The sequence below is a fragment of the Ursus maritimus genome, unplaced genomic scaffold, assembly GCF_017311325.1.
Source record: "Ursus maritimus isolate PB19 unplaced genomic scaffold, ASM1731132v1 scaffold_11, whole genome shotgun sequence".
Lineage (NCBI taxonomy): Eukaryota > Metazoa > Chordata > Mammalia > Carnivora > Ursidae > Ursus > Ursus maritimus.
The window spans coordinates 65,217,866-65,240,046 of record NW_024423453.1 but is presented as its reverse complement, the minus strand read 5'-3'; the positions used below and the strand labels follow the sequence as shown (position 1 = coordinate 65,240,046).

Here is a 22,181-nt window from a genome sequence, read left to right as displayed (position 1 = left end):
TCCTTTACCAGGAGGACCATGGGCAGAGGGCAGGGAAAGGGCATGCTCAACAAACCAAAGGTTCCACAGGGGGCCCTGGGCATCTGCAAGGCAGGCAGGCGGGCCCTTCTCACGGCCACATCCATCCACTGGCAAGACAGCGCCCTTCTTATCTTTATCCGTCAACACCCTTCAGGGACCCCCAATATAAGCTGACATGTTAAAACCAACTCCCCCTGGACACCCTGGAAATGCTACATACGTTACATTTACATCCCTTTTTTTTTAAGATTTTAAAGATTTTGTTTATTTATTTGACAGAGAGAGACAGCCAGCAAGAGAGGGAACACAAGCAGGGGGAGTGGGAGAGGAAGAAGCAGGCTCCCAGCAAAGGAGCCTGATGTGGGGCTCGATCGCAGAACGCTGGGATCATGCCCTGAGCCGAAGGCAGACGCCCAACGACTGCGCCACCCAGGCGCCCCAAGACGTTACATTTACATCTTAATAGGTGTTCTTAAGTCAAGGCTGTGGGGTCATCGTAATTCTGGAGGGAAGAAATGAATTCCCACACCTGGCAGAGTATGCGGAGGTCGAACGGGACTGGAGGACCAAGACGCCAAGTACAACTCACCGGGCAAGGAGGACAAGGTCAGGCTCACTTTTACTTGTGGACAAACCATGAGATCACCTTCAAACAGAGACACTTTTTAAGAGCGAATTGTGCTCTATTAACCACTATGCAGAAAGAGCGGGCATAAACCCAGACTGTTGGAGCAAACTGGGGTGTATGGCCGTCATCGGGAAAGCTTGTCCTCAGTTTCCCTTGCCCTTAGTAATTCTCTTCAGTCTGCCCCTCCTGATCTGATGCTGCCTCTGCCCCCTTTGGGTCTCTAGTATGTTCTCTCTTCCTAGTCCCTCCTCCACCAGTTAGATTCCCTGTGCGCCCCAAGGGGACAGCTGGATGATAGAAACTAACCTACACCCAGGTGTCAGGAGAAGCCAGCAGCCAGCTCCCTCCTTGAAGCCTCCTCTCTTAACAGGACTTTCTAAAGACAAGGCTTCTGTGCGGGCACTAGGAACGTCTTGGGTTTCTTGACTTGACTGGATCCCAAGCCAGGAAGCAGAAGTGGGAAGGCACGGGGGCTGGGACCGTCACACGCCCCCGTCAGCTTCGGGAGCCTTCTGTTAATCAGCAACCACGTCTGCAGGGCTGGGCCTCGTCCTCACAGCTGTGTTCATATCTTCCAACCCCCATGGCGGAATCTGCACATGGAGCTTAGACTCCAGGCCAGAAGCCCACGAGGTAGTGGGGGCAGGGGCGCTGGGGAGGGCAGGGCACTTCTCCGACCCGAGGTCCGCCTTGAGGTTCGTGTCCCTGTGCTCTCATCCAAGCCTATCTGCATTTATCTCTGTTTCCTGCCAGTGTCACCTCCTGGAATAATGCATTCCATCTGTTTCCTGCATCGCTGCCATTTATTCCCATGGCCCCACCCTGGCTTCGTCATCACCCTGAATGTCTCCACCTCTGAAACCTTAAGCTCTAAAAATCCACAGTCCTAGCCCTCACTGCCACCAGCAAGGCTCTGGATATTACAGGGGCCCCAAGGCCTGGCGCAGGAGGGAATGGGATGAGCTGCATGGAGGGGTGGGGTTTAAGGACCCAATAGCCGGCGTGTATTTGAATCTAGGCTCCGCCTCTGACTGGCTGGGTGACCTTGGGAAATTGACCTCACCGAAGACCTCACCTTCTCACCCACAAACTGGGGATAATAATATAGACTGAGGTTGAATGGAGACAATATCCTGAGGCCCCGAGCACAGAGCCTGCCTGTGCCACATGCTCACCCAAGGGGGGCCACCGTATGATCACTCCGCTATGACCACTTCTCACCACCCGGCCACCTCCCCGGCCTCCCCTGGCTTCCTCGCCTCCACAGGAGCTAAAATGAACTCCAGAGCTCCTGATGCTGCAGGACGAGGCCCCCACCCCAGCCCACAGACCACCCTGGCGGGCAGAGAGTTTGCCCGAGGACTGTGTGTGCTGCCGGCAAGACCCCTCCTACAAACACCGCCTCACCATCCGTTTCGCCCTGAAACCAGCAGGATGAGTCTCACCGAGCCCTGGGTCCTGGCTTCCAGCAGCGCCACAGAAGCCCCAGAACCCTCAGGACTTTCCATCACCCACGAAAATCCCCAAACAGCCTTTGTTACCCTCCTTTGACCATTTCCCTGCCCAGTTACTGAAACCTTCCCACAGTGCAGCCCTGAACCTCCCAGCCAGTCACCTAAAAAAATCTCTAATTTTGTCACCCTCTGCTCTGGACAGTTCTTTCACTTTCTTCTTTTTGTTCTAATTGAAACCTGTTTCCCTTGTCTTCCCAAGTGTGGCTTTCTCCCTCCCCTTCTCATACAACTGGCCTAAGGGTTCAGTAGGTGTTTTTCTTTGCTCCTCACTGCTATTTCCAGAATATTCTCTCTCTCTCTCTCTCTCTCTCTCTCTCTCTCTCGTTTCCCCTCCCTATCTTAGACTCTCACATCACAACGGCACTCTTCTTCTCTTTGCTAAGGGACATCTGCTCACCCTTCCCCTCTCTGCGTTCACTCTCGCTCTCTCTGTCTCCATTTCAAACTCCTCCTGACCTCCTTTCCTCTCTTGATTTTAACCTCCGCCCTGACACACTTGAAATGTGGCTGGGCCAGACTGAGCTGGGCTTGAAATGCAAAATACACACTGGACCGTGAAGGCTCAGCATGGAAAAAAAAACAGAAATACTTCAATCGCTTTTGTATAGTGATTACATATCAAAATGATAATATTTTGGATATATTAGAGCAAATAAAATATATTACTGTATCTAAATTACTTTCATCTGTGTCTCCACCTTTTTGTATGGCTACTAGAAAGTTTAAAATTGCATATGAGGCTCACATTTCATTTCCACTGGTTTTATCAATAATCAAAACTCTGTATTAATCTCCATTTCAAATGTCCCACATTATTACCACCTCTCCTGTCTTCCTGAGGGGGGCTCCCTCAAGAACTTCGACTCTGGCACTCCCTGACTGCACCCTGGACCCTACTGCCTCCCCATACCCTAAATTCCATGATTTGCGCTATTCACCTGCTAGACACACCCTCAATCCCCTTGCCCCTGTCTGGCGTCCTCACACTTGGCAAAACTGAATCTGGTTAGAGCTCACTCTGTGACTCTGCAGTCCCATCCACATAGCTGAGCATAGGCGGAAACGGAAAACCACGCCACCATGCTTGCTGGGCTGACTTTAAGCTCATGACCACTAGACCCAAGTGGGCCCTGATGTGATCCAGGGGCCTTGCTCCTGTTCCAAGGCCATCCACACACTCATCCCTGGACACCCGTCTCACACTTCCTCCTCTATCTTCACTTTTGCTTTCCCAGTTGAGAAAACAGAAGTAATGAGAAGCGAGCTTTCCTTAAACTCCCTCCATACTGTAACCACTGACCTGGGTCCAGGCTCTAGCACTTTGCTTTTCCTTTTGTCACTGTAGTCGAACCATCTGTGCTTTTGCCTGAGCCAACTCCCCTGACTCACATCAGATTCCTTCTCATACTTACTCAAGGATGTCATTCCAGCACGTCTACTTAGCCAGTGTTTCCCTCTGCACTGTATCACTCCATCAGCATAAACCATACTATTTCTTCCATCTTAAAATAAAAGTCTTTCTTGACCTCCATTCCCCTCCATTTCCCTGTCCTCTTGTACAGCAGAACTTCTTGGAAGAATCGCAGGTACCCACTGCATCCAGTTCTTTTCCTCCTGTTCTGTTCTGAACCCACTGCACTTAGCTTCCTCCCATCCTCGAAAGCAGAGTCTGCATGGGGTGTTCACCCTCTCTTTCAAGACAGACATAATCACTGCGCTTTGGCTTCTCTCCCACTCCACTGAAATGGCTCAGAGAGGTAATTGCTGAAAAATCGAATGTCCTACTGCAGCTAGAGGGACCGTCTTAAAATGGACATCAGACCTCATCCTTTCACTGCTTTGAAACCCTTTGCTGGCTTCCCATTGCCTCTAGACACCCAAACTCCTATGGATGTGACAGAAGACCTTCCATGACTTGGCTTTAGCTTCAATATAATTAAGAGTCTGGGCTGTAGAGTCAGTTAATCCTGACTCCGATCACTGTGTATTGAATGTTTGTATCCCCCCAAATTCAGATGCTGCAGCCAACATGATGATAATTGGAGGTAAGGCCTGGGGGAGGTGATCAGGTCATGAGGGTAGAGACGTCATGAATGGGATCCGTGCTGTCATAGAAGAGACCCCAGAGAGCTCCCTCTGCCCTTCCACTATGTGAGGACAGTAAGAAGATGGCCATCTATGAAGAGCCCATCTAAGAGAGTCTTCACCAGACACGGAATCTGCCTGTGCCTTGAACTTGGCCTTCTCACCTCTAGAACTGTGAGAAACAAATGTCTGTTGTTTCGAGGCCACCCAGTCTGGGGTAGTGTCTTAGCAGCCCCAGTGAACAAAGACACCAATCCCTCCTAACTGTGAGCTCAGGCAAGTTAGCAGGTCTCTGAGCCTTGGTTTCCTCATGTATTACTTGGCTATAATAACGGGACTCATCTCACTAGTTGATGTAAGGATCAGATGAGCTCAGACTTGTCAAATGCTTAGAGCAGTGCCTGGCCTAGCAGAGCTCCAAAAGTGAACATTCATGGCCTCCCACCGCTACCCGTCCTCAGCCTGAGCTCTGTGCTACCTCCCTTGACTGGGAAACCCTTCTCTGCCCTTTCTAGCAGGCACACTGCTGTCTGCCCTTCCATATTTCACTGCAGTGGCTATCCCTGCAGGATGCCTTCCTTCCTCCCCAGGGCAGACTTAGGGTTCCTTCTTCTCCCCTCTATCTACACTTTGCACCCAATTCCATTAGAGCATGAATCAACTTATAATGCAGGATTGGTCTCCCTGTCTGTGTCTTCAGGGGACTTTAAGTGCCTTGAGGGCAGGCACCATGACTTTTAATTTCTGCATACAGCAGCAGCCCCATAAAACCTGTCATCTTTGCATGAATGAAGTCACAGTTGCTTTTGTCTTAAACTCACATCTTGAAGCATTCCTTTACCTGGTACTTACGGTATTGGTGAGCAAGAATGTGTGCATTCATTCAACGTCGTGCCTGCCGTGTTCAAGACACAGTGCTAGGTGTTGGGAATATTCAGATGAATCCAAGGCAGACAGCATTTGCACACGAGGGGCTTGCCATCCAGAGGGACTCAAGTGCACACAGCTGCAGCTGAGTGTGAACTGAGGGGCTGACAAGGACCAAGGAGCCCAGGCCAAAGGCCTGGGAAAGAGACAGACAGAAGCCGGGGCTCTAGACTCAGAGGGCAGCTGTCATGCTGCTTATTGTCTGACACCAGGAATCAACACCAGACAAACTTGGGAACAAGGTAGGAATGAAGCTCACCGTCCTAGAGACTGAGAACTGAGAATGTGGAGGAAGTAGGGTGCCTTGGGCAGGCCCCAGGGTGGAAGCAGAAGAACAGAGGGATGCAACCATACTTCTCCTAAGATCAAACTTGGATGGAGTGCTCAGTATGTATCAGGCACTGTTACAGGGACTGGAAGTGGAGTAACTCAAGTAGCCCTACCATAGCCCTGAGTCAATCGTATAGAGGAGGGCAAGCCGAGGCTAAGAACCGGTTCAGGGTTTCCCAGCCAGCACACAACAGAGCTGGAGCTGGAATCCAGCCCATCTGGCCTCAGAGCCTGTGGTTTCACCACCATGCAATGCCATCCTCACAACGGAGAAGACAAGGCCATGAAGGATGTTAAGTTTGGACTAAGGTACCTGGGGCGAGCGAGGCTGTATGTGCTCTGAATGTCTTTCCCACCGGATCACTTCTAGGTAAATGAACTTTGCATGTGGACCAATGTCGTGCTGGTCTACCATGGGGAGGGCAGGGGGAAGAGCAGGGGACACACTAACCACAGTGACAGTGAAATGACAGAGGGCAGGGCCATGTCTCATGCCTCCTGGCCCCTCTCCCTGTATGTAGTCAGTTCAAAGCCCCTGTAGACGGCCTGCAACGCACCTTCTTATTGAAAGATGAGGATGAAAAAATGAATGAATAAATGCATGAATGAATGAACAAAGGAATAAAGGTCAAGAACCACCTGAGCAGGGTCCCTGGGTGGGAAGAAGTGGGTGATGTGATGAGGAATAGCCATGCCCTGACTCAGCACCCCTCCACTCCCTTCCCACCAATGGTGCTGCTGTCACCGCAGACCTCCTCCCAGCGGCCCCGCTCCAGAGTGTGAGGGGCCAGGGGTCAGGTCCATGCCATTGACCTCAGAGCCATCTTCACTGCCCTCACTCCCTAGAGTAATGCCACATGAAATGTGCTGTGGTGAGGGGCTGGGGGCTTGCGTGAAGGAAGGGAGCAGAGGCTCATGTCGGAAGGAGCCCTTGGGGCATCTGGGTGCCTCTCACTCTTCCCTCCATGAGACACTAGCCTTCACCGAGAGACAATGAACTCATCCCTTGACGCTTCTGGTGGCACACCACAGGAAGGCCCTTGGGAGCCTACTGCCTCTGATCAGGGTGGGGAATGGACAGACTCACATATGCCCCAGAACTAGCAGCCCTCGGGATCTAGAACATTCCTTACAGATTCATCTAGCTGGGGACCAGGACTAAAAGACTTGGTTTGATTTCCCTGAAAATCTAGGCTTCATGAGGGAGCCCACTAACCAAAACTCTGCTTTCTTCAGCAGAAGGTAAGAACCAGCCTTAAGATACCCTGAGAAGTGATGTGGGTGTTTCCTGGGAGACCGTGGGGGGACTGCAGTTGCTCCTGATCCCGTCCCCTCTCGCTCTCCTTCTTCCTCGCTCCCCCAGGATTTCTAAGGGACTCCGCAAAGGGCAGGGATGTGAAGTGTGTATCTAGACTGTACTGTGCACAAGGTGCTTTACCTGGGTTACGTCACCCGATTCTACCAGGGCTCCTGTGAGGTAACATTATTCCCATTTTGCAGATGGGGACACTGAGGATTAGAAAGTCAAGGCCCCAGTGAAACCGGTGGCCAAGTCAAAATACAACACTTTGTAGGATTTAATCAAGAAATATATGCAAAGTGCAGCCAGGGTGTGAAATGCCCACGAAGGCTAGAGTGGTGCCATCTGGATGCAACCACCTCAGCCCCTGGGGTCAAGGAGGGGAACAACTGCTAGAACCTGTAAGGAGAAAACCCTGGGGAAAGGGTGGCTTATAAGGGGCTGTGACCTTGGGTGGAAGGACACAGGCAGCCGAAGATGTCCCGTTAAGGCAGGACCTGGGGGGAATAAATACTCCACCCTCCCGGTCTTCCAACCTTCCACCTCCTGCCAGGGCTGCCCCCCTCCCCCACCCCATGGCCAAACCAGCGAGGCAGAGAGCAGGGTGAATGGTGGCCTGTGGGAATGGGGGAGGGGGGCTCAAATACAAGACACCCTTGCGCGGAGCCCAGACCCGCCAAACTGCAATGTCCAGACTCTTGTCACCTCCCCAGGCTGTTCCCCATCTTACAGAGGGACAGCCCATTGGCCAAGAGAGACCCAGGACCCAGACCCAGCCTGGCCACCCAATGACCACAGACGGATGGAGCAGCGCTTTGCTCTGTGCTTTGGGGCACAACCCCGAGAGCACCGCGGCGCCGCACCAGTTAATACCTCGGCTCTCCTCCTGCTCCAGTGCCTGATTCTCCAACCTGTAGAGGGCGGTGACCCTCGGGGAGGCCCCAGCCACACCCGCCCAGGAAACCCACCCCTGCCCTTGGTATGCTTCCCGGCAGCCCTGAGCTGCGCCAAGATGAACCAGGGCGATCTGATTGATGAGAAGGCAGATGAGGGGGTTCCCCGAGGAGAATAATTTAATTTTATGGGGAAGGAACGCCGGAACGGGGGGCTCAGGCCCTACACTCAGCCAGCAGCCTGGCTACAGGCGTCCCGGCGCAGCCAGGAGCATGTGTAACTCATTACCTCCGCGAGCCTCCCATTTGCGGCCGCAGGATGACGCCGCGAGCGTGGTGGAGTGCCTGAGGCCGCGGGGTGAGCATGACTACAGTATTTTTCTGACACTAACACCTCTCTCTGGCCCTCAGGAAGGGCCGCGGAGGAGCCAGCCCCAGCCAAACACCACCCCCACCCCGCCCTCCGCCTTCACCTCCTGGCGCCAGATGAAGAGGCCTACAGCTACGCAGGCAGGAAAAGAAAGGCCGCACCACGGAAGGTGAGAGCAGAGGGGAAGAGGAAGGGAAGGGGGGGAGAGGGGCAAGCAGGTCCAGCTGGCCCCCATTTGGGTTTCTGTTCAAACGGAGGTAGAAGCGGTCATGGAGGTCACAGGAGGCTGGGCTCCAGGACCTTGGAGGTCACCTTCTGCCATCAGCCCTTCCATGCAATTCTAGCAAGACAGGTGGAACCGAAGCTATTCCCCTTGGTGGCACAGAGGGGAGGCCGCCCTGCTCTTGGGGCCTGCCCATCAACTGGGGGGCTCCGTTGGGGATGCCGACAGCTCAGACCCAAGGGAGGAGGCAGGGTCCTGAGACAAGGCCCAAGAAGGGGTGCAGAGGGGTAGAGGTCCCAAGACGTGGGGAGCAAGGGGTGTGGGCGTGCACCTTGAAGGCTGTGGGGATGCACCGTGCAGGAACTGGGTGAGATGGCCTCTTATGGAGGGCCCCTCCCCCTCCCTTCCTACCTGCTACAGGGAAAGAGGGGGAGAGATAAAGACAGGGTGGGAGGGAAAGAGAAGACAAGTTAGGAAAGGACAGGGGGGTGGGGGAGGGATAGGAGAGGAGGGGGATTCTCAGTGCATCACCTCTGAAATAACAGTTTATGCCCTAATGTCTTTCAAGTCCCGCCTGCATTCAAGTCTGAGTCACACCTTAATATCCGGGCTGCATTTCTGCGACTTCGCTTCCCCAGATCCTAATAACCCCAGAGCCAAGAGTAGCACCGCCCCTCCTCCCCATCTCCTTTCCTTCAAGGGGAAAATCCTGGAGCAAGGCCTACCAGACATTGCTGTTTAAATCTACTCAGGGCCCATGGGGCGGCTCGGGCCTCCCTCCCTTTCCCCATCTCTGTCCACCCTGTGCTTTCCTAACAGCCTCCTCCCCCCCACAGCCCTTCCTCTCCCTCTCCAGTTACACTCTCCAGAGATGAGGATCAAAGAACGAAATCTTGGGGAAACAGATCAAATCTGGCTTGAATTTCCCCAAGTCAGAGCTCACCGATTTCCTCTTAGAAATGAAAGGGAAGGGGGAAAAAGTCAAACCAGAAACCCACAAGCTTAGGTGGCTGATTTCATCTCAACACTCTGGTGTCTCTGGGGTCCTCATGCCATCCCCGCGCCCATGCCTGGAGGCCAGATCATTCAAGAGTGGGGAAGACCACACAATTTAGAGATCAGGCTTAGAATATATTTGTTTTGCCACCTTTAGATTTCAAGGACCCAATGTTCGTTCATTCATTCATTCATTCATTCATCCAATAAATAATTAGTGAGCACCTACTATGTGCCAGGCTTAAGAGACACCATTGAACAAAACAGAGGTGCCTGCCCTTGTCAAGTCTATATTCCTCCCTCAAGGAACAGACAGTAAATGATAAACATAATAAATAAGAATTACATAGTGCCTTAGGGGAAACAGAACTATGGCATACAGGAAAAAGAGAAACAAGGAAAGGGGCCGTGAGTGCAAGGGGACAGGAAGCCTAATGGGGAAGGTGATATTTGAGCAAAGACTGGAAGAGGTGGAAGAGCAACCTTCTGGGGAGCAGAGGCCCCAGGTGAGTATGCCAGCAGGGTCAAGGTGAATGTCAGCAGCCTCCTTGGCCACTGTCAGCACCTGGGTTTTTATTCTCCTTGAGACGGGATGCTTTGTGGGCTTTGCTCAGGGCAGCACCACGTTCCAACTTAGCTTTTCAAAGGACCACACCCCGAATGCAATGACCAGGTCTGTTTCAATGCACAGAATTCTAGAACTGGACAGAACCTCACAGAGACCTCCCCTCTACCATGCCCCCATTTGGTAGAGGAAGACATTGAGGCCCAGAGAGGGATGTGACCCAGTCCGGTCACAAGGCCCTGGAGGAGTGAGTCAGCCTCCACCTCACATCTTCCAACTTGTGCCCACTTCAGGGGTGCCAGGCCTCAGGGGACCCCTGAGGACTCTTCCTGGCAGGGCTCTAAAACTGTCCTCTGATCAGCTCTCCTCCCCACCGGGGGCCTAGAAAGCACAGTGGCTGAGATTACTGTTATTTTCAGTCCCTCTGGTTCAAATGTTCTTTTTAAATCTGGGGTTCAGAAAAAGAGACAGCAAGATGATGGAAGGGGTATGAGGCCTAGTGACACTTCGCACCCTTGGCCTCTCCCTGCCCTGGGGTCCCTGCCCTGCCCCAACTTGCACCCCAGGCTGGCCCTGGTGCTCCTCCAGGCTCCCCCACCATGCTGTACCCCAGTTCTTTCTTGCCAAGCCAGTCCTCTCCTGAGGGGCTGATAGGGAGAAGGCGGGATCAGTTGTGCGAAAGCCAAGTTGGCCTCTGCTGACGGTGGAGTGCTGAGCACTGGCCAGTGACCCAGCCCTCCCAGGTGCCAGTAACCTGACAGAAGCACTGGCCCGGCTTGGTGTGACACAGCTGATGACACCTTTCCCCACCCTCCTCTTCTCTTACAAAATTGTGTTCAGTCTTTAAAGCCTTTTCTGGAATGGCTTCTCCTAACTCCAGTACAGTAGTCCCCCCCCTTATCCATGGGGGATACTTCCAAGACCCCCAGTGGATGCCTGAAACCACGGAGAGCACAAACCCTATATGTACTGTGTTCTTCCCTATATACACACACTGTGATAAAGTTTATTTATAGATCAGGCATAGCAGGAGATTAACAACAATAATAACAAAGAGAACATTCATAACAATATGCTGTAATAAAAGTTATGTGAATGTGGTGTCTCTCTCTCTCCCTCAAAATATCGTATTGCACCATGCTCACCCATCTTCTGGTGACGTGAGATCAAATGGCTGTGTGATGAGAGGAGCTGAGGTGAGTGACACAAGGCTGAGACTGGCCTTCTGATAATAGGTCAGAAGCAGGATCATCTGCTTCCAGACCACAGTTCAGTGCAGAGAACAGACCGTGGAAAGCGAAACCACAGATAAGGGGGGACTACCATGCTCGCACGTATTTTTGCCCACTTTATGTTATGGGTCGTTGTCCCCAGGCCAGTCCCTTCCACTGAGATCATAGCCCTTTCAGGACAAGGATGGTTCGATTTCTCTTTGGAACATCCTTGACCCCCCACCCAGAGCTTGACACACTGAAGAGCCTCAAAATATGTTTGTTGAATGGAATTCAGAGGAAGAGCTACAATGGTGGGCAGTTTACTAGGGCAGCTGGTGGGGGCTTATCGGTCAGGAGCCCAGATCTTGTCTCCTCTCCCTGCTGAGACTGTCCCTGACCCCTACATCTCTGAGCTACCCAACATTCCTTCCAGCACTCAGCACCTTGTGGGAGGAGAGACATGGTTAGAGCCGGATGGGGAGGCATTTCGCTCTTTGAGTAATTTTGAGACAAAGGCAGCTAGCAGAGTGGAGGGAAAATATGGTGTTTGAAAGAGCCTTGAATGAAGGCCTGCATGGTGGTTAATTTCTGTCAACTTGACCGGTCATGGGTGTCAGGGGAAACATCATTTCTGGGTGTTTCCAGATGAGATCAGCATTTGAATTGGGGACTCAATAGAGCAGATTGCCCTCCCCGGTGGGAGTGGGTCTCGTCCAATCAGTTGAGGGCCTGAGTAGAGCAAAAGGCAAAGGAATTTGCTTTTTGCTTCCTGCCTGCCCACAGAGCTGGGACATAGCCTCTCATCTTCTCCAGCCCTCAAACTGCGGTTTCCACCGTCAGCTCCTCTTGTTCTTGGGCCTTCTGACTTAGATCGAATTCCACCACCCACTTTCATGGGTCTCCAGCCTGAAGCTGCAGATTGTAGAACTCCTCAGCCTCCATTATCCTGTAAGCCAATTCCTCGTAATAAATCTTTTACATACGTATATATCGCTCTGGTTCTGTTTCTCCGGAGAACTCTATCATAGCCTGTCTCTGCCTAATTGGCCATAAGTCTTTATGAGACTCTTCTGCAAACTTCATTCTATTCAGCTTTAAAGTGGGGACAATGCTCTCCTCCCCTAAGCTCACTGCAAAAAGGAGTGTGCTCATTCATGTAGCAAGCATTTATTAAGCACCTACTAAGGGTCAAGCTCTGTGCTGGATACACAGGATTCAGTCTGTTGGCAAGGTGCTTTGGGCTCCTTTGGAGGAAGCATCAGTTGAATTTTCAGTTTTAGCAAATGACCAGTTCCCAAGGACGCAGGCCATCTGGGTCACCGGGATGAGGAACTCCTTCCCATGGCATGATCTGGGGCCTCTGAGCCAGGGGGAGGAGGAGCACCTTGATGAGGTATGCTCTCTCCTCACAAATGCTTTGAGAAATGGCTCGGGGGTGCCTCATCTGAGAAGGTCTGGGCTCACTGGCTCACACGCCTTTGCCTGACCCCAGCCTGACTTACCCAGAGGAGAGGAAGGCAAAGAGGCAAAAAGCCTGCCCCAGGAGTCAGGAGACTCAGTGCTGGAACGCCTCTGGGACTGACGAGCTCTATGATCCTAATGCGTTCTCAGCCTCCACCAGCTCATCTGTGAAATGGAGACACATCTTGCAGGTCACACAGATTTGTAAGGATGTGTGAATTCAAAGACCTTTCAAAGGATGAAGCTGCATATAAGTGTTAGAGGGGCGGTCACCACTGCCCTGGGGCAATGCCCAAGGTTGGATAGGGAGACAGGGCTGGTCCTGCAGTGCAAGACGAAGCCAGAGGCACTCACCATCCTCACACAGGTTCAGCTTGGACAGGCTCCTGCCATCAAAGGGCTCCTCAAAGACGGAGCTGGTGTCCCGGTCGCTCACTGTGTGCAGGTACATGGCCTTGTTCTCCATTCTGACCTGCAGCAGCAGCAGGAAGGATGGCGAGGGGAGAGGAGAGGGAGGAGGGAGGCAGGGGAAAGAGACAATAAGCTATAGGCGGACACAGAAATGAATGCACGGAACAAGGCGCCCATCCCCACAGCCCGGAGCCTGAACACCAGCCGCCTCTCATCAACAGGTGCTGTCCACTACGTCCTCGGGATCCCGAGTCCCCGCCCAACTTCCTCGGCTCTTGGGAAGGCCGAGGCCCTTTGGACCCTTCTGATCACGGGACCCATCCATTTGTCTTAACAGCCCTTGGTTAGGGCCAGAGCCGGAGCCAGAGGGGCCCTGAGGGCCATGCTTGGTGGAGCCTGGAGGACCTGACCCTCCTGACCCCAATGGAGTGACTTCCCAGCCTCTAGAGTTTTGGGCACATTAGAGAGACTTGGGCTCCTGCCCCATGTTGGAAATGTGCTGACCGGGCTGGCATGTTCCATAGGGGCTGGGTGCAGTGGGACCACAGCAGGGATTCATCTGGACCCGTGGCCTTGGTGGGGTCCCCCGACACTAAGACCTGGGCAGCCTGAGACTAGGGGAGGGGCCAGTGTCTGTGTCTGCATGGCCTCCTGAAGCCGGATCGCTGGGGCTCTGGATCTGCCCCATGGCGCTCCAGGAATGTACCCAGTGACACGGGAAAACGGCATGCTATTTGAGGTAAACCAGCACCATTTCCGTAAGTGTGTACAACACTATCCCGTTTTGTAATATATACACGTGTCCCGAGTCCGTGACAAATAAGGTTCCATTTGGAGATGTTCTGGGTTGCTCTGTATCAGAAGACTCTGGTGGGGATTGTGGGGATTTTGTGCTTATTTTTATTTGCTGGATATTCTGGGTTTTCTACAACGTGTTTGCATTCTTTGTGTAACAAGAAAAACCTACATTTTGAGCCAAATTACAAAGTGTTTATTTACATAAAACACTCGCTATTCTCTTTCTTTCATATATGCTTGGTGATTTGACAAATTACTTTCTAATTTCAGCTCCGTTCCAGCCATAAGTTTAGCTTCACCTTCGGTCCTGATGCTCTTGGACTATCTGGTTATTGAACCAAAAATCCACTTTTAAAGAGCAAATTCTTTGGAAGATAAAAGCCCCTGGGAGGATGGATGGGTCCCAGGCCCAGTGTGGAGCGAACTCGACTCTGAGGCCCAGAGAGCCCAGCTAGGGGTCTACCACCTGGGAGGGAATGACAGGGTCCTGGCAGGTGGCATGGGATGGGGGGGCACAATGCCTGCTGCCTGAAGGCAATCAGTTCCTCTTCGGAGGCAGAAGGAAAGGAGCCATCGGCACTGTGGCAGTAAATAGGGATAATGAAGGAGGAGCCTGGCTGAACCGCTCCGGCAGGCAGAGCAAAACCTAAACCCTTTATTTTCATGGCTTGACCTTTGTCTCCAGAGACTTTTGACTTCAGGGCTGAGAAGAGGTAGGAACGGCCAGTTGCCATACAACTGTCCTTCCGATGGCCCAGGAAGGACGGACAGGGGCTTCTTGCTCTTGTCACTTCAAGTAATGAGACGCCACATGCCATGCACACAGGTGCGCACATGTGCACACACACACATGCATGCTTGCACGGGCAGGGTGATCACAGCCTCTGCGGGCCTTTCTTCCAGCCTGCGCGAGAGGGGGGCCAGCAGGAGCCCACAGCTCTGCCAGGATCTCCCCTCCCTGCCCCAGGGGTTCCCGGGAGCCCACAAACCGCTCCCACCCAGCTTCTCTGTGCTGCGGTTATGTCCGGTTTGCTACCCTCCCAACACCCATGCTCCGTCCAAGTCCTCCACCCACTATGAGCCTCTAGGTGGGGCCTCCTGAGCAGCTCCACGGCTGCTAAGCTGCAGGGGACCCTCCCTTGTTTCACAAGCACTAAGTGCAGCACCCCTCCCTCTGGCCTCCATCCTGGGGAGCTGCAAAGCAGGAGGTCAGTGTCTCTTCTGCAAGCGATAATCCTCTCTCTGCCAAAGGCAACAGGCGCTGCTGCCCAGAGGTCACGCAGACCTCGATGGGGTGCTGCCATGCTGGCGGTGGGGGTGTGGCCATGAGCTTGGGCCAGGTTAGCCCCATCTTCATTTCCACCTTCCCCTCTGCGGATCAGCTCCTGGACTAGAGCTGGAATGCAAGGCTTGTTATCTGGAATGTGTCTATAGGGCGGCCCCTCCTCTACCCCCTCCCCACCCCTGGGCTGGTGGAGCAGGAGCCTGGGGAGTCTGTTGAGTAGAGAGGCCGGGGCGGAGCAGAGGCCAGATGTGAGTGAGATGAGATTGGAAGTGCTCAGCCAGCTCTGCTCATGTTTGTTACTTGGGAAAGAAACCTAAGAATGTTCTGTCTGCCCTAGGTTTTATTTTGAGCTATTTTTCTTTCTTTGGAAATGAGGGGCAGGAATTTGAACCCTTCGATCACTGGCCTTACAGCCTTTGGGGCCAAGTTCATGCTCTCAGGCAAGGTGCAAACTCATTGCCAAGCGTGGTGATAAAGAAGGGGATATGCACCCCTTGCGTGTGCCCATGCCCCAGGAGGTACAGACCATTCGCCATCCGGGATCTCTCTGCCCTCCCAGGGCCACTGTGAGGGGGGCAGGTAGCATCAGTGTGTCGTTCCCACTTTAAAGATAAGCCAGTCTCGGCCCCAAGAGGCAAGAGTCAATGATGTCAGGCAAGGGTGAGGCACCAGGGAAAGGCGTCCCACCCAGGGCACTGACCCAGCCACAAGGCTGCTTCGTCCGGAAAGCCTGTTTCAGTCCCTCTCAGGAGCCACCCTTAGGGTCCCAAACCCAGCAGTGAAGAGGGTCAGTGAAGAGGGGCCCTGGGGCCAAGGAGAGGCTCTGGGAGCTGGAAGGGAGGGGACGAGGACTGTGGAAACATGAGCAGGGTGTGGACGCCAAAGTGACATATGGAGAAAGTTCGAGGAGACTGGACTTTTGTGTGTCTAGTCAAAGAATGGGGCCTTGCTCCCCCAGGGATGGGACATCTTACTGGCCTCTTAGGGATGTCTGGATGCTACATTTTAGGGCTAAAGCCCTCAGACATCCGTAGCTCCACCCAAGGCAGCTCCAGGCAGGCCTGCGCGGGGTGGGGAGCTCAGAGGACACGGGGTCCTGTCCTGGAGCCACTTCTACTCGGGAACCTGGCCCAATCCGCTGAGCTCGTTCAGCCTCAGGTCATCACCTCTCTGAAGGGGAGAAGCACATCTGCCAGCTGCCCAGTTATTTCCAGCCTCCGGTGGAATGGTGCACAGGGAAGCAAGGGTACACAGCGAGCTGGTGCTGCGAGTCAGGAGAGAAACAGCCCCTTCCCCCTCCCCCCCCCCCCCAGCATCTTCTGATCCTGCCAAGCAGTTAGGCGAGGGAGGAGAGGCGCGGTCTCTAGGTTCCTGAGGCTTCCCTCCTGCCAGTCAGGCCACAGTGCTTTTTGGGATTCCCTTTGCAAAAAAGCTATCGTGAATACAGATCAGAGCGAAATCTGGACCCTTACTCGCAAGTCACTCTGGGCAGCAGAAGGACTCGATCGATTCTTCCTGCTGAAGGTGGCATGAGCCTCACTTGTGCAAAGACAGCATGTCTGGGTTCCAGCATCTAACTCTGCAGGGCTCGCATCTTCTCTTTGAATGGCATACCTTTAAACTCATTGAAACCAAGTAAAAATCCCCATGAATACGGCCCTCTCCTCTAACGGTACTTAGTTAACCTAAATCATAACCCGAAGCTGGAAAAGGGGCGAATGTTAAGCTCTCCCTTCACACATCCCACCAGTGGCACGCGCCATGTACACACACTTCACACATAGAGAGGGACAGTCACCTGCACCGTCGGCTCCCGGCATAGGCTCCCGAGCTGCGGCACGAGCCTGGCAGAGTTGCAACTAAGGCAACAGCTTCCCCAAATGCAGGCTCACAGCAGCTGGATGAGGCCCCCGTGGTCCCCACAGCCAGAACCTTCCCACCTGGCGCTGCACCTCCAGACTCCGCATCCCGAGATGCCCGGACGCAGCGCCCTGCTCCAGCGGCCACATCCGGGTCCCCACACCCGGGGGCAGCTGCTCTGGGACACTGCGCTCAGGTGCTAGGACAGAGTTAGGGCCAAGACTCACCTGAGCGCCCCCGCCGAGGCTGCAGAAGCGCCTGTCCCCTCAGTTCCCGGGGTTCGCCATGGTGACCGAAGAGCTGGCCGCTGTCACCACACTGAGACCCAGGCAGCCCCGCGTGGCGCGTCCCCACAGCCAGCCAAAGCCAGACGGAGTCATAGAAGGAGGCTGCCCCGGTGCTCCGTGCTCAGTGACTCCTCTCGGGGGGCACTTCTCCAGGAGGCAAAGACTCAGCCTTAGGCCTGACTCAGGCCTGTGGCTGGGGAGTCCCTGGGTTGGTGCCTCGCCTCAGTCAGCCACAGGCAGCGCTCGGGAGATGTTCTGTGGAGGCACCAGCGGCTCTGCTAGATACTGAGATGTGAACTGCAGCTGCTCTGGCGGCCAGTCTTTATAAATACAAAGTTCTTGGAGCAATCGCGGAAGCTCCCGTGGGGTCTGGAACACATGCCCCCTCTGGTGGCCAATCTTAGCATTACAGCCCCGCCGTTCTCCCGATCCAGTCCAGAGCCAAGTCAGCTCGTCTGGGGACTCCACACACCTCATCTAAAACCCCACGCCAAAGGATTTTTGGAAAGCGTCTACAGGAGTGGCAGCTAGACCTGGCTCAGGAGCCACACAAGCAACCAGTCTTAGAATAAACTTGTCTATAGGACCAAATTTGCGTTGCTCAATTCATCCACCCAACTTGACTTAGAACTGATTTACGTGTTTTTCTGAAGTCACAGCCACCCCCAAAGGACACAGACTGGCCACACTGGAGCTATCCAGAAGAGTGTTCTGTGAGTGCTGAAAAAACTTCGCAAAGACAGTCTCAAATTACCTGAGTAACAAACCCAGCATTTAGGGAGCTCTGACCCTGTACGAGGGCCAGGGGATACAGGAATGAGTAAGACGGGCTCCCTGTCCTCAAAGGGGTTGCAATCCAGGATGAGTGGTGCAATCAGGCACAAATAGCTGTAAACCTAAGTGTGACCAAAAACATTTTCAAAAGGCGGTCTCGCCAAAATGTGAAGAGAGTAATTACATCCAGAGTGGGGTGGCGATGGGTAAAGGTGTCAGGAAGATTCCAAAAATAGTTTGAGCCACTGGCCGGCACTGTCAGTTTACAGGACGCCTGCTCCCCCTCCCCCGCTGAGGACAGAGCTCTGAAGGTAATGGTCACGAAGACACCCCCATTGGTTGGCTAGAAATTCAGACTCAGTACTAGAGGGTCAGACCTCGTACAAGAGAACAGTTTGCCAAGGCTCAGCCTTCCCCGCAGTGCAGTTGCCAACCCACAACTGAGTCAGAAATGCCTTCGTCATTTTCAATGACTGAGCCTCCTAACCGTCTCTGGGAAGCAGCTCCAATAGGAGGCTCCATTTCGCAGAGGGAAAGCACAGTTGTAGTAGTAATAATAAAATAATAATAATAGCAAGGGGGTGAGATGCAGGAGCAGGGAGGAGTTGGAGAGGCAGGAGGTTTGGGGGAGGGGAAGGGGAGAGGCAGGAAGTGGAGGAAAACACTTTATAGTCTATACCATGTGCTAGGCAATTCCGAGTGCTCTCCATATATTAACTCACTTCACATTGACAACCCTGCAAGGTAAGTCCTGTTATTATTTGCACTTTTAGAGATAGAGACACTTAGTAACTTGTCCAAGGTCCAGCAGCTTACAGCGGCAGAGCTAGGTTCCGCCCTGGGCAGTATGGCCCTAGGCTTTGTGCCCTAACCGTGCTTCCACACCGCCTCTTGTGAAAAAGCGTCCTGTGGTTACCCATCAATTCACCAGCATCCCTAGGAATGCGGTCTTAAAAACAGCCAGAAATGTGCTTAACGTGTTCTGTCCGGGGATCTTTTTTGCAGGGTTGTGTATATTAGCAAGAAATGCCAGTGGGTTCGTAAGACCCTGGTGATGTCCTCCTTCACTAAAACAAAGAACACTTTTTAATACTCCTGCAGTGGGGTGCCCTTGCCTGGAGAGGAAGGAAAGGAGGGGGACCCAAATGCAGTCCAGGCTATTGGCCGAGCCTCTCCTTATCACTGATGATCAATGATACACAAATGGCAGAGTCTAGTGTCTGCACATGAGACCCACATGTAGGCACAAAACCGTTAAACTATAACATTTCAGGAGGAACAAAGCTTATCTTTTTGAACCCCATCGTTTCAGGCAAAGGGCCATTTGTCTCTTTTGTTTCTGGTTCACTTCACTTCTTAAAAGGATAAGATTTGTGCATATTGTGGCATGTACAGTAATTCCTTGTTTGATTTTTATTCTGTGCCGAGTAATATTCCATTATATACAGAGACCGCAGTTTGTCTCTTCACCTCTTGAAGGGCGTTTGGGCTGTTTCTGATCTTTGTCTGTTATGAATAGAGCCACCCAAACAGGCAAGGGGACATTTGATAGTGAAGTATAGGAACGACCCGGAGGCTGGGTTTTCTAGTGGGTGACAGTCCTTCGGGCAGCTGGTAGCTCAAACGACACCTCCTTATCACCTAAAATCAGTATGGTCCAAAAAATGGCTTGTTTCCATTCAGTTACAGCAGACATTTGTAATAGCCATTTTCCCCGATGGTATTATGAAAATGTGATAGCATTGAAGGATGAACATCACAATGCTGGGCTCCTAGACGCAACGTCCACAACTGTCCTCGACCTCCAGAGCATCTGCATCTGCAGGGATTCCTTCCCTACATTCAGTCATTCATTCAACAAACATCTGTTGTGTACCTTTATGCTGTGTATTCCAAACCTTCTTACGAACGTGAATTAGACTGGCCCCCATCCTTCAGGATCTGGCCCAGGGGGAGAGGAGGCACTTAGTCACTCTAATATTTTTTTTTTAAGATTTTATTTATTTATTTGACAGAGATAGAGAGACAGCCAGCGAGAGAGGGAACACAAGCAGGGGGAGTGGGAGAGGAAGAAGCAGGCTCCCAGCGGAGGAACCTGATGTGGGGCTCGATCCCAGATCGCCAGGATCACGCCCTGAGCCGAAGGCAGATGCTTAACGACTGAGCCACCCAGGCGCCCCACACTCTAATATTTTTTACCTGGAGTCTGAGTCTGTAATTCCCACTGTCTATGTATCTCCACGGACACAGCAGGTCCCTGCCCGGTGGATTTCTGTGGACGGTTCCATGTGCCTGGAATGGCCCCCCCAGATGTTTGCAAGGCTAATTCCTTTGCGTCCCTCCAATCATTTCTCCAATGTCACCTTCTCAGTGAAGCTAACCCTAATGATCCAGTTTCAGATTGCTGTCTACCCCCAGCCCACCTGATTCTCCTTACCCTGTTCCACCTTCTTTGACTTATTGACTCATTGACTTAACTTACTACATAATTCACTACGCTTGTCAGTGATTACTAACGTACTGTTTATGTAGATCGGCTCCATGAAGGCTGCTCACTTGCGCCTCCCAAAGGCCTAGAACGGTGGCTGGCACATAGTATGTGCTCAATAAATATCTGTTGGATGAAGATCTGGGCAAAGTGCATTCTAGGTCCTGGGAACAAGGAGGTTCTATGGCCCCTGTATGGAAGCAAAGTGGCCATTCTGGAGGGAGGGGCAGACAGGAGGCCCGTGGGGCTGGAGCACAGAGAACGCAGATGAAGGCAAAGAGCCGGGGGCGGGGGGCTGGATCTTATTCCGAGTACAGCTGGAAACCCAGGTTGCTGCTCTTTCTATGCGTCTCCCTCTTCTCCCAGGGCGCACAACGGTCTGCAGTGCATATTTATAATGTTTTTACGTTATATCTTCACTCTAATGCGCTATTTCTTTAATTTTTAAAAATTTGTCATTGTGCAAAAGTACACATGACATAAAATAGACCATCCTAACTATTTTTAAGTACAGATTAGAAGCACGTTCACACTGTCGTGCAACTGTCACCCCAGCCATCTCCAGAACTCTTTTCATCTTGCAAAACTATAGCTCCATACCCACTGAGCACTAACTGCCCACTGTCCCCAGCTCCCAGCCCCTGGCAGGCCCCACTCTACTCCCTGTCTCTACAAATTGGACTGTCTAGTAACACTGCTATGTCTTCGTTTGTGGCCTGCTTTACAAAAACATATATTCTAAAGTTTTTGCTTTTAGAATTTTCTTTTTCTCTAATTTTTAACTAGTGTGTGTGAAGTATAAATATTTCAAAAACAGTTTTTGTCCATTGTTCACAAACTCCCGTTCATCTTTTTCTGTTGGTCGGCTTTGCAGGAATATCCTGGTGAAAATTACGTCATCAACCCAGAATCTGGAGTTGCTAATTTTTTAAAAAGTAACTACTGTTTAATGATACAACAAACCTCATCAACTTAGGGGTAGTTAGGAGATAGTTTTGGTAAAAAGTGGTTATTATACACACAGAATGATATCAGAATTTGGCTTTTGTGGTTTTATAACATTTTTTGATCAATAATATAAATGATTTCTGATTTGGCATGTTATTGTTTATCTCAAATCACTCCTCTGATCTCAGCTGAAACCCACCAATCACCCCGGCCACCAGCCCCCGTGCCCCCTGCCAATAAGGGCTAAGTGTGAGGGAGGGGAGATGGATCCAAAGAATGCGGCTTCCAAGTCGGAAAACAGCCCAAACCTCGGGGAGAGCCTACACCTGATAGCCCTTAAGTCATTCCTGGGCATTCCTCTATAACTTCCTGTATCTTCCCCCCCAAAATAATTATGCATACTTTATTAATTAGGAAAAATAAAATAACCTCTTAAAAAGATGACTCAGACATTGGAAAGCTGAATTAGAGACAATGACCTAGATTTAAATATCAAGTCCAGACTTTAATCTGACCATTGCTGGTCGCCTGTCCTTAGGAAAATCACCAAACTTCTTGGTCTCAATATTCTCATTGGACATAAAGACAATCATCCCTTATCACAGGGGTAGTTGTGAGGATCAGAAGGGATAAGGCAGATACTGTGAGCCCACTATGTCGTAAGATGTTCCTAGGAGTGCCCTAAAAAAGGATTCTCTGGTCAAAGCAAAAAGTGTTCCTTATTTTACAGGACTTATCAGAGCCTTTAAAATGCTACTGACACGGTGACTCTCCACAGAGGTGGCTGGAGGGGAAATGTAGTA

General features: G+C 52.0%; 1 protein-coding gene across 2 annotated transcripts in view; it reads right to left on the bottom strand.

The window, feature by feature from the left end:
• The window catches only part of SCARA5 (scavenger receptor class A member 5), a 117,018-nt gene extending 99,567 nt beyond the window's left edge, over positions 1-17,451 (bottom strand). For both annotated transcript variants that reach the window (XM_040626472.1, XM_008705104.2), the window contains exons 1-2: positions 17,109-17,451; positions 12,882-12,999 (exon numbers count right to left, since the gene is read on the bottom strand). In XM_040626472.1, the coding sequence (XP_040482406.1) occupies positions 12,882-12,993 (112 nt within the window). In that variant the 5' untranslated portion in view covers positions 12,994-12,999; positions 17,109-17,451. The remainder of the gene's footprint in view (positions 1-12,881; positions 13,000-17,108) is intronic.
• Between the last annotated feature and the right edge of the window lie 4,730 nt (positions 17,452-22,181).